Source organism: Pristiophorus japonicus, chromosome 15 (genome assembly GCF_044704955.1).
Source record: "Pristiophorus japonicus isolate sPriJap1 chromosome 15, sPriJap1.hap1, whole genome shotgun sequence".
Taxonomy (NCBI): domain Eukaryota; kingdom Metazoa; phylum Chordata; class Chondrichthyes; family Pristiophoridae; genus Pristiophorus; species Pristiophorus japonicus.
The window spans coordinates 44935800-44952733 of record NC_091991.1 but is presented as its reverse complement, the minus strand read 5'-3'; the positions used below and the strand labels follow the sequence as shown (position 1 = coordinate 44952733).

Here is a 16934-nt window from a genome sequence, read left to right as displayed (position 1 = left end):
TACAGTACGCGGACGACGCCTGCGTCTGCGCACATACAGAGGCTGCAATCCAGGACATAGTTGACGTATTTACGAAAGCATGGGCCTTAGACTAAACATCTGTAAAACAAAGGTCCTCCACCAGCTTGTCCTCACCACACAGCACTGCCCCTCAGTCATCAAGATCCATGGCACGGCCCTGGACACTGTGGACCATTTCCCATATCTCGGGGGCCTCCTAACAAGAGCAGGCATCGACGACGAGATCCAACACCACCTCCAGTGCGCCAGTGCAGCCTTCAGTCGCCTGAGGAAAAGAGTGTTTGAAGACCAGACCCTCCAAGCTGCCACCAAGCTCATGGTCTACAGGACTGTAGTAATACCTGCCCTCCTGTATGGCTCAGAGACATGGACCATGTACAGTAGACACCTCAAGTTGCTGGAGAAATATCACGAAAGATGTCTCAAGTCTCAACGCCGAGACATGCAGAAGACAAGCGCAGACGCGGAAAGAGCGTGCGGCGAAGCAGTCCCACCCACCCCTTCCCTCAACGACTATCTGTCCCACTTGTGAGAATCTGTGGCTCTCGTATTGGACTGTTCAGCCACCAAAGATCCTACAAATCCCCTGGGAGGACAGGCGCACCAACATCAGCGTCCTCGCTCAGGCTAACATCCCCAGCATTGAAGCACTGACCACACTCGATCAGCTCCGCTGAGCAGGCCACGTAGTCCGCATGCCAGACACGAGACTCACAATGCAAGTGTTCTACTCGGAGCTCCTTCATGGCAAACAAGCCAAAGGTGGGCAGCGGAAAGGCGACAAGGACACCCTCAAAGCCTCCCTGATAAAGTGCAACATTCCCACTGACACCTGGGAGTCACTGGCCCAAGACCGCCCTTAGTGGAGGAAGTGCATTCGAGAGGGTGCTGAGCACCTCAAGTCTCAACGCCGAGAGCATGCAGAAGACAAGCGCAGACGTGGAAAGAGTGTGCGGCGAACCAGTCCCACCCACCCCTTCCCTCAACGACTATCTGTCCCACCTGTGAGAGTCTGTGGCTCTCGTATTGGACTGTTCATAGAAACATAGAAACATAGAAAATAGGTGCAGGAGTAGGCCATTCGGCCCTTCTAGCCTGCACCGCCATTCAATGAGTTCATGGCTGAACATGCAACTTCAGTACCCCATTCCTGCTTTCTCACCATACCCCTTGATTCCCCTAGTAGTAAGGACTTCATCTAACTCCTTTTTGAATATATTTAGTGAATTGGCCTCAACAACTTTCTGTGGTAGAGAATTCCACAGGTTCACCACTCTCGGTGAAGAAATTCCTCCTCATCTCGGTCCTAAATGGCTTCCCCCTTATCCTTAGACTGTGTCCCCTGGTTCTGGACTTCCCCAACATTGGGAACATTCTTCCTGCATCTAACCTGTCTAACCCCGTCAGAATTTTAAACGTTTCTATGAGGTCCCCTCTCATTCTTCTGAACTCCAGTGAATACAAGCCCAGTTGATCCAGTCTTTCTTGATAGCCACCAACGATTCCGAGAGACTGCCTATGACTATGACTGATGACTCTGTCCTTTGCTCACCCATAGTGGGTACCGCATTAAGTCCAGGTGGGGGGTGGGATGGGGGATGAGTGAGTGATCTTCTTCAAGAGTCCAGGCCACCATCCCAGCCTGGACCCCCAGGTGTTCCCACACTTCCACCATTTGGCAGGTAGACACATCTGGTCTAACAAGGTGTACTTCTGTCAACTGTATGTTAGGTTTCATTAAGTGTTAGGAATGTAGGAATTCTCAACATAAGAGGTTCCCAACCCCATCCTTCCCACATTGATGGTCTTATTTGGAGCTTGCAGATGGTATGTTCCTGTAAGACCATCTCAGATATTCAGATCTGAAGTAACTAGGTCCTGGCCTAATTTGTGGTCCTTCTGGCATAGCCCCACTTTGTTACTTCAGGCGTACACTGGAAGGGTGCAGGTTTTTAGGGCCAATAGGTACTAGTGAAGAAAAGGTGGCTCGCAGATGATATTATTGAGGCCAAAATTTTAAAAGGGAATATAAAAATAACATTCCCGAGTGATGTTCAATTTTAACACAAGTTCTAACTGAAAGGGACATGGATTCAAGCATAGATGAGAAAAGATAAATACACAGTTCAGATATAATTGCATCATGCAGAGAGTGGGGAATATATGGAATAGCCTATTCTGGGAGGCAGTGCAAGTGCAGCACATTTTAAATTTGAAGAGGGTGATGCATAGTGTTTTGGCAAACTATGCTATTGGAGGGGATCAGGGGTTATGTGGGGTTGAGGTATGTGATCTTTGGGACCTGATTGATGGAAATGGTCTGTGCTACTCCTATCATATGTCTTTAAGAATACTGGGATATAAGAGGGGTAAGAGTTGTTAAATTATTATATCTAGTGATGCATCACAGGTCTCTCACAGCTTTCTTGATTGTACAACAGTAACTATACTTCAAAAAGTACTTAATTGGCTGTAAAGTGTTTTGAGACTTCCAGAGTCTTGAAAAGCGCTATATAAATATGTCATTTTTAGAGAGAGTCAGGAAGTAAATTCCCAGATTCTCCCCCCCTCCCCCCCCCCCCCCCCCCGCTTTCAGGTGCTTTTGTCTCCCTCAGGAAGTAGCATTACTAATGATTAGGGAGGATGGTGATTGACGTTGCAACATTTAACAAATAGGGTGAGAGCATTATTGAATCTGATAGTCTTTTCTCACTCTTCTTTTTGTTTGTTTGTATCCAAGATATTAAATGCTAAAAGATCAATCTGCAGCACTACTTTAAGAGGTGCCAAGATACTGGAACAAGGGGCATAGGTTAAAACTGGTAAAAGGACAATTTAGGACAGTTATAAAGAAAAACATCTTCATGCACGGGGTGATCAACATTGGGAACAATCTTCCAGCTGGAAGTGGAGGCAAAATCCTTACAATCATCCAAGGGACAGTTATAATGCAAAGGGGAAACAAATGTGAAGAATGAGCCAAGCTGGTCGAATAGCTTCCCTCATCTATCTTGTGATCTGTTTCTTGTTAATATGTAGGTCACTTGTATTCTCCCTTGGTCTAAATATAAATCTATTATCTGCTGCGAATGAATGTTATGTATTTCGGGAATGTGCATGTATATTACCTGTTCAAACATAAGTTCCCTCAGACGAGAGATTTTCTCTCCATCCTCAGGGTGGTTGAGAATGTAATCCTTCACAAAGAATGCCTGCAAGAAAAAAAGTGTCATATTTCTTCAAGCTGTTTTCTTGCAGTTTATCCAGCTCTTCTCAATCCTCTCCCTTGACTTGCAAACTACCCTGGAATACGTTTGCAGCCTTGCAATATTAAACACAATTGTCAAGTTATCAAGAAACTGGTCAGAATCATGTATAAAATAGTTTAAAATGCAAAGATTTCAGTTAAAGCATTCGAAGAAACACAACAAAACAAATTATGCAAATGAGTTACAATTAGGTACTGAAGGCTGCTTGCGAATTTAACAGCCTGTAATTATGGGCAGGCAGTGGGGTTAGAAGGTCAAATTTGTCTCTAACTATCTGAATTTTTTTTTAAAAAGCACTTGGTATTTTTAATCAAATCGTCAACTATTTTCTCCCCTCATGAATTGCTAAGATATGATTTAACTTACTTCTCCAAGCACCCATTCTTCATGTATGAGCCTAGACGGAGTTTGCTTGTCATGGTATTTGACTGTAAGGACTTCACATCAGAATCTGATTCTGTCCTTATCTTGTACTTCTCAGCACGAGTCACGGGATAATGATCAGGAGTGGAGAAGGCCGACTATGACACCTCAACTGTCGCCCTAGCTGAGCTGAGCCAATTCAAAACCAACTGAACCAATTTTCTGCCCTTGAGTTTCCCCTCAATGTCACGCAGCACTTCTGGATTGAGAGGACATGGAACAACTTGCTTCCAGATCTTTACCACAGCTATTGCATGCTATACAGATACATAATATTAGTGAGGATGTCAAGCTCTCTAAGTTTTCCTTCCTTTCACTGGTGATGAGCCTATTACCCAGACATTTCCTCTCCTAACACTAGCATGTACAGAACTGCAATCTGAACTTGTGCCCTTAACGTTATGAACAGTAGTGCACTGTACCACTCGGCCTCAAACCATAAACTATTCTAATTATATTCAAATTACGAACCAAAACTTGACAGATTGGAAAAGGCGTTTTTTGGCGCATGCGCATTGCGCGCTGAAAACCGATTTGCGGGGCCTCGTCGGGTTTGTACATATTCCGTACGGACCCGGCGAGGCTGGAATTTTAGCCCCATTATAAAGATTAGTCACACGGATTTCAAAAGGGAAGATCAAGCTTGACCAACCTTATTGAATTCTTTGAAGTAACAGAAAAGGTAGACAAGGGTAATGCAGCAGATGTAAAATGTTTGGATTTTCAAAAGGCCTTCGATAAGGTTCTGCATAGTAGACGCATGACTAAGGCCAGAACATGTGGAGTCAGGATCATTGCAGGGAGCACTGTTGTTAACCATTTACATAAACGAATTGGCCTCAGGAATCAGAAGTACAATTTCAAAATTTGTGGACGACACCAAATTGTCCAATAGGAGGCCATTTATTCCTTGGAAAATAAGAGTGTAAATGGGGTAAAGGAGCAGAGGGATCTGGGGGTACAGATACACAAATCACTAAATGAAGTGACGCAAGCTGATAAGGCTATTTTAAAAAGCAAGCAAAGCATTGGGGTTCATTTCTAGAATGTAGAATTGAAAAGCAGAAAAGTTATGTTAAACTTGTATAGAACCTTGGTTCGACCATACTTGGGAATATTGTAAACAATTCTGGTCTCCATATTATAAGAAGGACATAGAGGCACTAGATAAGGCGCAAAAATGATTTACTAGGATGATACCAGAACTGAGAGATTATACCTATCAGGAAAGATTGAACAGGCTGGGGCTCTGTTCTCTAGAAAAGAGAAAACTGAGGGATGACCTGATAGACCTCTAAGAATAGGAGAGGGTTTGATAGGGAAGACATAGAGATAATCTGTCCACTTGCAGGGGGAGGGGGGGGAGGGCAGAACTAGGGGACATAAATATAAGACAGTCTCCAATAAATCCAACAGGGAATTCAGGAAAAACCTCTATCTCAGGAGTGATTAGAATGTGAAACTCGCTACCATAAGGAGTAGTTGAGGTGAAGAGCATAAATGCATTTAAGGGGAAGCAAGATAAACACATGAGGGAGAAAGGAAGAGAAGGATACATTGATGAGGTTAGCTAAAGAAGGGTGGGAGGAGACTCATGAACAAACACTGGCATGGACAAGTATGGCTGACTGGCCTGTTTCTGTGCTGTAAATACTATGTAATACCAATTACCCCAGTGCTCGTTGACAGACATTGACTCCTGCTCTGCCAACACTTGGATTTTAAAATTATATTTGTTTTCAAATCCCTCCATGGCCTTGCCTCTCCAAAGCTCTCTAATCTCCTCCAACCTTACAATCCTCCAAGATCTCTGCGCTCCTCCAATTCTGGCCTCTTCTCCATCCACGATCTTCTTCACTGCACTATTGGCGGCTGTGCCTTCAGCTGCCTAGGCCTAAGCTCTGGGATTGCATGCCTAAACCTCTCCGCCTCTACACCTCCTTTAAGATGCTCCTTAAAACCTGCCTCTTTGATCAAACTTTTGACCATCTTGCCTAATATCTCCTCATATAGCTTGGTGTCAGATAATGTTTGACAATCACTCCTGTGAAGCACCTTGGGATGTTTACGACGTTAAAGATGCATTACAAATGCAAGTTGTGGTTGCTGTTGTAATAACCGTGAGCATGACAGTATTAGTAAATTTACCAGTTGACATTTTGTTTTCAATTTCAAGGAACACTCAGATAATGCCCTTGTGCAAAACATGTACAGCTGCAGTCAATTTGCAGTGAATGTTCATAATTAATACTTTGAGGACTCATTTGCAATCCATCAAGGAGGAATGGTACCCAAATGTAATAAACAAAGTCTAAAATACTTAGACTATGAATAATTGCTACCATCTACTCCATTAGCTTTAGTACATTCCATGTTTAGTGATAAATGCAAAAGGGAGGACCACAGAGATGATGATGAACTAGTAGCACAATGCTGATAAAATTGTAGAATGACCAGAATGCACAATGTAGTTTACCATTTTAAATAGGAGAATTGTTCTTTATTTAACACAATTGGTTTCACAGGAAACACACAATCGTTGGAACATGAAAAAGAACCTTCTGCTCAGCAAGTCTTGAAGGCCTTCACTGGCAAATTATTTCATGTTTATATTTTTCACTGTTTGACTTTGCTATTTACCCCCAATTTTCTACATTTAAATGGTCACCTAGTTTTCTTTGGACTGCTCATTAATCTCCTTGCCATGTTGGGGATTTTTGACCATTTTGCCACATAAGAGTTCTTGGTATAATGTCAGGGGACAAGTAGCAGAATGGATAGCTAACTGAATGCAAGACAGAAAGCAGAGAGTAAGAGTAAATGGTAGCTATTCATAGGATTACATTACATAAGATATATAATACAGAAATAGGCTATTTGGCCCAACTAGTCCATGCTACACTCAAACCTCCCTCCCTTTCCTCATCTAAAATCTGTCCGCATAACCTTCTGTTCCCTTCTCCCTCATATGCTTGCCTAGCTTCGCCTTAAGTGCATCTATACCATTCGCTTCAACCACTCCCTATGGCAGCGAGTCCCACATTCTCACCACTCATAAGAACAAAAGAACATAAGAAATAGGAGCAGGAGTAGGCCACCTGGTCCCTTGAGCCTGCTCCGCCATTTAATAAGATCATGGCTGATCTGATCCTGGACTCCGGTCCACTTCCCTGCCTGCTCCCCATAACCCTTTATTCTCTTATCGCTGAAAAATCTGACTAACTCCGCCTTAAATATATTCAATGGCCCAGCCTCCACAGCTCTCTGGGGCAGAGAATTCCATAGATTTACAACCCGCTAAGAGAAGAAATTCCTCCTTATCTCAAGTTTTAAATGGGCAGCCCCTGATTCTGAGACTATATCCCCGAGTTCGAGTTTCTCTGGGCTCAAATTTCGGACCCCCACTGGAATGGAGAGACCCGCCTAATTTGTAGAACAGAAATTACGCCGAATACTTACCTCGCGATTCTCCAATATCTGTAGGCCTGTTTCCAGCTCGGCGCGGCGCAGCAGGAGCTGCTGGGGGCGGAGCTACATCCATGCACCAAAAACAGTGCTGACAGCTGCATAAGTAGCTCCTGGCCCTCCCAGTGTGTCCTGTCGCCGGGCGACGACCCTATCCCTGGCCGAAGGGATGTCACCCCTATCCGGGGCCGAGTGGCCTGACAGCCCTTACCTCTTCCGCGCGGACCGCCCGGCATCTCGCTGGGGGCGGGCCCCCTCTGAAGTCCTCAGCGTCGGCAGGGCCTGCCCGAAGTCCTGGGCAGCGAGCGTTGCTGGGGGCAGGCCCCGTCTGAAGTGGTGTCCTCGTCATCGGCGGGGCCCGCACAAAGTCCTGGGTGGCGAGCATCTGCTGGGGGTGGGCCCCGCCCGAAGTCCTTGGCGGCGGTTCGGTATCTCCTGGGGGCGGGCCCCGCCCGAAGCCCTCGGCGTCCGCCCGCCCGGCATCTTCTGGGGGGGAGGGCCCATCACAGCAGGCTGTTGGAGGGCTCCGAATGCAGTAGGTGAGTAGAAACTTTCTATTTTTTATTTATTGATTGATTTTTTATTATTTTTTTATTTATGTTTAAAAATGTTTTTTAATAAGAACATAAGAACATAAGAATTAGGAACAGGAGTAGGCCATCGAGCCCCTTGAGCCTGCTCCGCCATTCAATAAGATCATAGCTGATCTGGCCGTGGACTCAGCTCCACTTACCCGCCCACTCCCCATAACCCTTAATTCCCTTATTGGTTAAAAATCTATCTATCTGTGACTTGAATACATTCAATGAGCTAGCCTCAACTGCTTCCTTGGGCAGAGAATTCCACAAATTCACAACCCTCTGGGAGAAGAAATTCCTTCTCAATTCGGTTTTAAATTGGCTCCCCCGTATTTTGAGGTTGTGCCCCCTAGTTCTAGTCTCCCCGACCAGTGGAAACAACCTCTCTGCCTCTATCCTGTCTATCCCTTTCATTATTTTAAATGTTTCTATAAGATCCCCCCTCATCCTTCTGAACTCCAACGAGTAAAGACCCATTCTACTCAATCTATCATCATAAGGTAACCCCCTTATCTCCGGAATCAGCCTCGTGAATAGTCTCTGTACCCCCTCCAAAGCTAGTATATCCTTCCTTAAATAAGGTGACCAAAATTGCACGCAGTACTCCAGGTGCAGCCTCACCAATACCCTATACAGTTGCAGAAGGACCTCCCTGCTTTTGTACTCCATCCCTTTCGCAATGAAGGCCAACATTCCACTCGCCTTCCTGATTACCTGCTGCACCTGCAAACTAACTTTTTGGGATTCATGCACAAGGACCCCCAGGTCCCTCTGCACCGCAGCATGTTGTAATTTCTCCCCATTCAAATAATATTCCCTTTTACTGTTTTTTTTCCCCAAGGTGGATGACCTCACACTTTCCGACATTGTATTCCATCTGCCAAACCTTAGCCCATTCGCTTAACCTATCTAAATCTCTTTGCAGCCTCTGTGTCCTCTACACAACCCGCTTTCCCACTAATCTTTGTGTCATCTGTAAATTTTGTTACACTACACTCTATCCCCTCTTCCAGGTCATCTATGTATATTGTAAACAGTTGTGGTCCCAGCACCAATCCCTGTGGCACACCACTAACCACCGATTTCCAACCTGAAAAGGACCCATTTATCCGACTCTCTGCTTTCTGTTCGCCAGCCAATTCTCGATCCATGCTAATACATTTCCTCTGACTCTGCGTACCCTTATCTTCTGCAGTAACCTTTTGTGTGGCACCTTATCGAATGCCTTTTGAAAATCTAAATACACCACATTCATCGGTACACCTCTATCCACCATGCTCGTTATATCCTCAAAGAATTCCAGTAAATTAGTTAAACATGATTTCCCCTTCATGAATCCATGCTGCATCTGCTTGATTGCACTATTCCTATCTAGATGTCCCGCTATTTCTTCCTTAATGATAGTTTCAAGCATTTTCCCCACTACAGATGTTAAACTAACCGGCCAATAGTTACCTGCCTTTTGTCTGCCCCCTTTTTTAAACAGAGGCGTTACATTAGCTGCTTTCCAATCCGCTGGTACCTCCCCAGAGTCCAGAGACTTTTGGTAGATTATAACGAATGCATCTGCTATAATTTCCGCCATCTCTTTTAATACCCTGGGATGCATTTCATCAGGACCAGGGGACTTGTCTATCTTGAGTCCCATTAGCCTGTCCAGCACTACCCCGCTAGTGATAGTGATTGTCTCAAGGTCCTCCCTTCCCACATTCCTGTGACCAGCAATTTTTGGCATGGTTTTTGTGTCTTCCACTGTGAAGACCGAAGCAAAATAATTGTTTAAGGTCTCAGCCATTTCCACATTTCCCATTATTAAATCCCCTTTCTCATCTTCTAAGGGACCAACATTTACTTTAGTCACTCTTTTCCGTTTTATATATCTGTAAAAGCTTTTACTATCCGTTTTTATGTTTTGCGCAAGTTTACCTTCGTAATCTATCTTTCCTTTCTTTATTGCTTTCTTAGTCATTCTTTGCTGTCGTTTAAAATTTTCCCAATCTTCTAGTTTCCCACTAACCTTGGCCATCTTATACGCATTGGTTTTTAATTTGATACTCTCCTTTATTTCCTTGGTTATCCACGGCTGGTTATCCCTTCTCTTATCGCCCTTCTTTTTCACTGGAATATATTTTTGTTGAGCACTATGAAAGAGCTCCTTAAAAGTCCTCCACTGTTCCTCAATTGTGCCACCGTTTAGTCTGTGTTTCCAGTCTACTTTAGCCAATTCTGTCCTCATCCCACTGTAGTCCCCTTTGTTTAAGCATAGTACGCTCGTTTGAGACACTACTTCCTCATCCTCAATCTGTATTACAAATTCAACCATACTGTGATCACTCATTCCGAGAGAATCTTTTACCAGGAGATCGTTTATTATTCCTGTTTCATTACACAGGACCAGATCTAAGATAGCTTGCTCTCTTGTAGGTTCTGTAACATACTGTTCTGAGAAACAATCCTGTATGCATTCTATGAATTCCTCCTCCAGGCTACCCCGTGCGATTTGATTTGACCAATTGATATGTAGGTTAAAATCCCCCATGATTACTGCCGTTCCTTTTTCACATGCCTCCATTATTCCCTTGATTATTGTCCGCCCCACCGTGAAGTTATTATTTGGGGGCCTATAAACTACGCCCACCAGTGACTTTTTCCCCTTACTATCTCTAATCTCCACCCACAATGATTTAACATTTTGTTCATTAGAGCCAATATCGTCTCTCACAACTGCCCTGATATCATCCTTTATTAACAGAGCTACCTCACTTCCTTTCCCTTCTTGTCTATCTTTCCGAATCATCAGATACCCCTGTATGTTTAATTCCCAGTCTTGGCCACCCTGCAACCACGTTTCTGTAATGGCCACCAAATCATACCCATTTGTAATGATTTGTGCCATCAATTCATTTACTTTATTTCGAATGTTGCGTGTGTTTAGGTAGAGTGTTTTAATATTACTTTTTAAACCATGATTTTTAGTTTTGACCCCTCCTGCAGCCCCTTTATATTCAGTGGCCCTTTTTGTTTTTTGCCTTGGGTTTCTCTGCCCTCCACTTTTACTCATCTCCTTTCTGTCTTTTGCTTTTGTCTCCTTTTTGTTTCCCTTTGTCTCCCTGCATTGGTTCCCATCCCCCTGCCATATTAGTTTAACTCCTCCCCAACAGCACTAGCAAACACTCCCCCTAGGACATTGGTTCCGGTCCTGCCCAGGTGCAGACCGTCCAGTTTGTACTGGTCCCACCTCCCCCAGCACCGGTTCCAATGCCCCAGAAATTTGAATCCCTCCCTGCTGCACCACTGCTCAAGCCACGTATTCATCTGAGCTATCCTCGATTCCTACTCTGACTAGCACGTGGCACTGGTAGCAATCCTGAGATTGCTACTTTTGAGGTCCTATGTTTTAATTTAGCTCCTAGCTCCTTAAATTCGTTTTGTAGGACTTCATCCCTTTTTTTACCTATATCGTTGGTACCAATGTGCACCACAATGTGCAATGGCTTGAATTATTGGTTGATTTATTAATTTATTGATTAATTTATAATTTATTATTGATGATGGCTCTTTATTTGTGAAAGTGAAGTGTTTAATGCTTTGTAAAATCCCCTAACTTCACTCTAACTTCCCTTCCCCTCACATCTCTCATTCCCTGCGCCTAATTTATAAAGTGTCGGCAAGGTTTTTCTGAGTGTACAAAAATCTACACTTACTCCATTCTAAGTTAGTTTGGAGTAAGTTTTCGCTGCCCAAACTTGCAAAACAGGTGTAAGTGGCTGGTAATGTCCCCTTTTGAAAAACAAAACTGTTCTAAAACAAAATTATTCTAACTCACTAGAATTGGAGCAAACTATATGCCGAGAATTGCAATTTCTAAGATACTCCACTCTAAACTAGTTGCTCTAAAAAAAAAAGGAGCAACTCGAGACCTCTGAGTGGAAATATCCTCTCTGCATCCACCTTGTTGAGCCCCCTCAATGGGCTCAATTTTCCCCAATATTTGCGCCGTTTTTGTTTGAGCAGGCAGCATTTTCTGGCCAAACTTAAAAATCCCCAGTTTCCCCAATCAAATTTGCACCAGCCTAACTCAGTTAGTTACGAATTTTTTAAGTCAGTTTTTTTTCAGCCACCCCACCTATGCCACTTCTTGCCATTCAGGGACGTTTGGCCAGCTGAGAGTTACTCCAATTCTGATTAGGCCAGCATACGTGGCCTGTCCTGAAAAACCTTCCCTAGAGTTTAAAAAAATAGGCGCAGCAGATGCCCGGACACACTGAAAGAATTGAAAAACACATCGCAGCAACTTACCTCCAATCCTGCCTGAAGGCTGTCCGGTCCCATTCTCGGGCCCCGGTCCCCACACACAGTCCGGTCCCATTCTCGGTCCACACACACAGTCCGAGAGAAAGAGAAGAGAAAAGAGAAAAGAGAGAGAGAGAGAGAGAGAAATAGAGAGAGAGAGAGAGAGAGGAGAGCCTTCGGGAGGGGTTGGTGTGGCTGTATGCTTCACTTTGCAGCCTCAGCTTGCATTATGTCCCTGGTTACCATGGCAGCCCGATCTTTTTGGTGCAGATCAAGGCTCCACCCCCAAAACTAAAGGTCGGGTTAGGCCAGGCCAAAATGATGAGATCCAACGGGGAAACTTACACCACTTTTTTTTTTGGCGTACTTGGGCCCCAAAAAATCGGGCGTAACTCTTCAAGTCTGCCCAAAAAATGCTTTGGGGAAAATTGAGTCCATTATCTCATATGTTTCGATAAGATCACCTCTCATTTTTCTGAACTCCAATGTGTATAGGTCCAACATACTAAACCTATCTTCATAAGTCAACCCCCTCATCTCTGGAATCAACCTAGTGAACCTTCTCTGAACAGCCTCCATGCAAGTATCCTTCCTTAAATACGAAGACCAAAACTGTATGCAATACTCGAGGTGTGGTCTCACCAATATCCTGTACAGTTGTAGCAGGCCTTCCCTGCTTTCATACTCTATCCCCCTTGCAATAAAGGCCAACATTCCATTTGCCTTCCTGATCACTTGCTGTACCTGCATACTCACTTTTTATGTTTCATGCACAAGGACCCCCAGGTCCTTTTGTACTGCAGCTCTTTGCAATTTTTCTCCATTTAAATTATAATTTGTTTTTCTATTATTTCTACCAAAGTGGATAACCTCACATTTTCCCACATTATACGCAATCTGCCTAATTTTTGCACACTTAGCCTGTCTATATCCCTTTGCAGATTTTGTGTGTCCTCCTCATAATTTGGTTTCCCACCATCTTTGTATCATCAGCAAACTTGGCTACAGTACACTCGGTCCCTTCATCCAAGTCATTAATATAGATTGTAAATAGCTGAGGACCCAGCACCGATCCCTGCAGCACCCCACTAGTCACTGTTTGCCAACCGGAAAATTACCCATTTATCCAGACTCTCTGTTTTCTGTTAGTTATCCAATCCTCGATCATTGCTAATATACTACCCCCAACCCAGTGAACTTTTATCTTGTGCAGCAACCTTTTATGTGGCACCTTATTGAATGCCTTCTGGAAATCCAAATACACCACATCCACTGGTTTCCCCTTATCCACCCTACTCATTACATCCTCAAAGAACTCCAGCAAATTTGTCAAACATGATTTCCCTTTCATAAAACCGTGCTGACTCTGCTTGATTGAATTATGCTTTTCCAAATGTCCCGCTACTGCTTCCTTAATAATGGACTCCAGCATTTTCCCAGCGACAGATGCTAGGCTAACTGGTCTATAGTTTCCTGCTTTTTGGGTAAACAATTTTCTTCTGAATTCCCTATTGGATTTTTTTGGTGATTATCTTATATTGATGGCCTCTCATTATGCATTTTCTTCTCTATCCACTCTATCAAAAACTTTTCAGAATTTTAAAGACCTCTATTAGGTCACCCCTCAGCCTTCTTTACCCCCACCCCCCCCCAACACAAGAGAAAAAAAAAAGAGACCCAGCCTGTTCATCCTTTCTTGATACCTATATCCTTGCATTTCTGGTATCATCCTTGTAAATCTTCTCTGCACCCTCTCCAGTGCCTCTATATGCTTTTTATAATATGGCGACCAGAACTGTACCTCTAGAAATAAACCCTTGTGCTTGGTTTGCTTTTTTAAGGCCTTGCTAACCTGTGTCACAACATTTAGCGATTTGTACTCTGAGATCCCTTTGTTCCTCTACCCCACCTAGACTCTCACCCTCCAAGTAATAAGTGACCTCCCTATTTTTTCTACCAAAATGTAGTACCTCACATTTATCTGTGTTAAACTTAATTTGCCAATTATATGCTCATTCTGCAAGTTTATTAATGTCCTCCTGTAATTTTGTTGCAGTCCTCCTCAGTATTGACTACCGTCCCCCCGCAATTTGGTGTCATCCGCAAATTTAGAAATTGTGTTTTTGATTCTAAATTGTTAATATAAATTGTGAACAACAATGGTCCCAGCACTGATCTTTGTGGAACACCACTACCCACCACCTGCCACTGTGAATAGCTATCTTTTACCCCTACTCTCTGCTTTCTGCCTTGAAGCCAGCTAGCGATCCATTCTGCTACTTGTCCCTTGACTCCGCATTCTCTGACCCTATTCATCAGTCTATTTTGGGGTACCTTATCGAAGGCCTTTTGAAAATTGAGATAAATGACATCTACTGCATTACCATTGTCTACTCTCACTGTTAGCTCTTCAAAAAATTCAATGAGGTTGGTCAAGCAAGACTTTCTCTTTTGAAATCCAGCTGACTATTCATTAATATATTTTGGGTTTCTCGATGTTCTATTTTCTCCTTTCGTAGAGATTGCATTATTTTTCCTACCACCAATGTTATACTGACTGGTCTATAATTCCCTGGACATGTTCTATCCCCCTTCTTAAATATGGGTAATATGTTAGTTATCTGCTAGTCCTCTGGCGCTACACCTTTTTCCAACTAATTATTAAATATGTGTAGTAATGCCTCTGCTATCCCTTCCCTAGATTCTTTTAAAATGCGTGGATGCAATCCATCGGGACCAGGGGTTTTATTCTCCTTGAGTTTGATTAATTTATTTAATATATCCGCTCTTTTTATTTTAAATGTACTTATCTCATTACTAATCTCATCATCCAATGTCATGTCCACCTGTTCTATCTTCCTGGTAAATGCTGAAGCAAAATAATTATTTAATATTTCTGCCATCTCTCTATTCAGAGTGGCAGAAAGTGGAAAGTGGGGTCCCAAAAGGATCACTGCTGGGACCACTGTTGCTCACAATTTATATTAACAATTTAGACTTTGGAATCAAACACAATTTCTAAATTTGCAGATGATACCACATTTAATCGAGGGGCGGGGAGAGAGAGTCAAGACTGAGGAGGACGACAACAAATTACAAGAAGTAATTAATAAACTTGCAGAATGTGCATACAATTAGCAAATGAATTTCAGCACGTAACTGGGAGGTATTACATTTTGGTAAGAAAAATAAAGAGGTCGTGTATTACTTGGAAAATAAGGATCTAAATGGGTGAGAGGAGCAAAGGGATCTGGGAGTACAAAAACACAAATCACCACTTTACCCAAACTTCTTCACCCAAAGAGTGGTGAGAATGTGGAACAGTAGTAGTGATGTTGGGGAGGGCATCAAACATGAAATTAGGGGTGCGTGCAATAAAGGTGCAGCAGTTATAATGGGTGACTTTAATATGCACATAGATTGGGCTAACCAAACTGGAAGCAATACGGTGGAGGAGGATTTTCTGGAGTGCATAAGGGATGGTTTTTTAGACCAATATGTCGAGGAACCAACTAGGGGGGAGGCCATCTTAGACTGGGTGTTGTGTAATGAGAGAGGATTAATTAGCAATCTCGTTGTGCGAGGCCCCTTGGGGAAGAGTGACCATAATATGGTGGAATTCTGCATTGGGATGGAGAATGAAACAGTTAATTCAGAGACCATGGTCCAGAACTTAAAGAAGGCTAACTTTGAAGGTATGAGGCGTGAATTGGCTGGGATGGATTGGCGAATGATACTTAAGGGGTTGACTGTGGATGGGCAATGGCAGACATTTAGAGACCGCATGGATGAACTACAACAATTGTACATTCCTGTCTGGCATAAAAATAAAAAAGGTAAGGTGGCTCAACCGTGGCTATCAAGGGAAATCAGGGATAGTATTAAAGCCAAGGAAGTGGCATACAAATTGGCCAGAAATAGCAGCGAACCTGGGGACTGGGAGAAATTTAGAACTCAGCAGAGGAGGACAAAGGGTTTGATTAGGGCAGGGAAAATGGAGTACGAGAAGAAGCTTGCAGGGAACATTAAGACGGATTGCAAAAGTTTCTATAGATATGTAAAGAGAAAAAGGTTAGTAAAGACAAACGTAGGTCCGCTGCAGTCAGAATCAGGGGAAGTCATAACGGGGAACAAAGAAATGGCGGACCAATTGAACAAGTACTTTGGTTCGGTATTCACGAAGGAGGACACGAACAACCTTCCGGTTATAAAAGGGGTCGGGGGGTCTAGTAAGGAGGAGGAACTGAGGGAAATCCTTATTAGCCAGGAAATTGTGTTGGGGAAATTGATGGGATTGAAGGCCGATAAATCCCCAGGGCCTGATGGATTGCATCCCAGAGTACTTAAGGAGGTGGCCTTGGAAATAGTGGATGCGTTGACAGTCATTTTCCAACATTCCATTGACTCTGGATCAGTTCCTATGGAGTGGAGGGTAGCCAATGTAACCCCACTTTTTAAAAAAGGAGGGAAAGAGAAAACAGGGAATTATAGACCGGTCAGCCTGACATCGGTAGTGGGTAAAATGATGGAATCAATTATTAAGGATGTCATAGCAGTGCATTTGGAAAGAGGTGACATGATAGGTCCAAGTCAGCATGGATTTGTGAAAGGGAAATCATGCTTGACAAATCTTCTGGAATTTTTTGAGGATGTTTCCAGTCGAGTGGATAAGGGAGAACCAGTTGATGTGGTATATTTGGACTTTCAGAAGGCGTTCGACAAGGTCCCACACAAGAGATTGATGTGCAAAGTTAGAGCACATTGGATTGGGGGTAGTGTACTGACATGGATTGAGAACTGGTTGTCAGACAGGAAGCAAAGAGTAGGAGTAAATGGGTACTTTTCAGAATGGCAGGCAGTGACTAGTGGGGTACCGCAAGGTTCT

The 16934-nt window shown here is 43.5% G+C and overlaps 1 protein-coding gene across 1 annotated transcript in view; it reads right to left on the bottom strand.

Annotated features, from left to right (window-relative positions):
• Window positions 1-16934, bottom strand: part of LOC139280730 (dedicator of cytokinesis protein 4-like) — a 511619-nt gene that overhangs the window by 68319 nt on the left and 426366 nt on the right. Inside the window, exon 43 of the mRNA XM_070900388.1 lies at window positions 3150-3233. Coding sequence (XP_070756489.1) covers window positions 3150-3233 — 84 coding nt within the window. The remainder of the gene's footprint in view (window positions 1-3149; window positions 3234-16934) is intronic.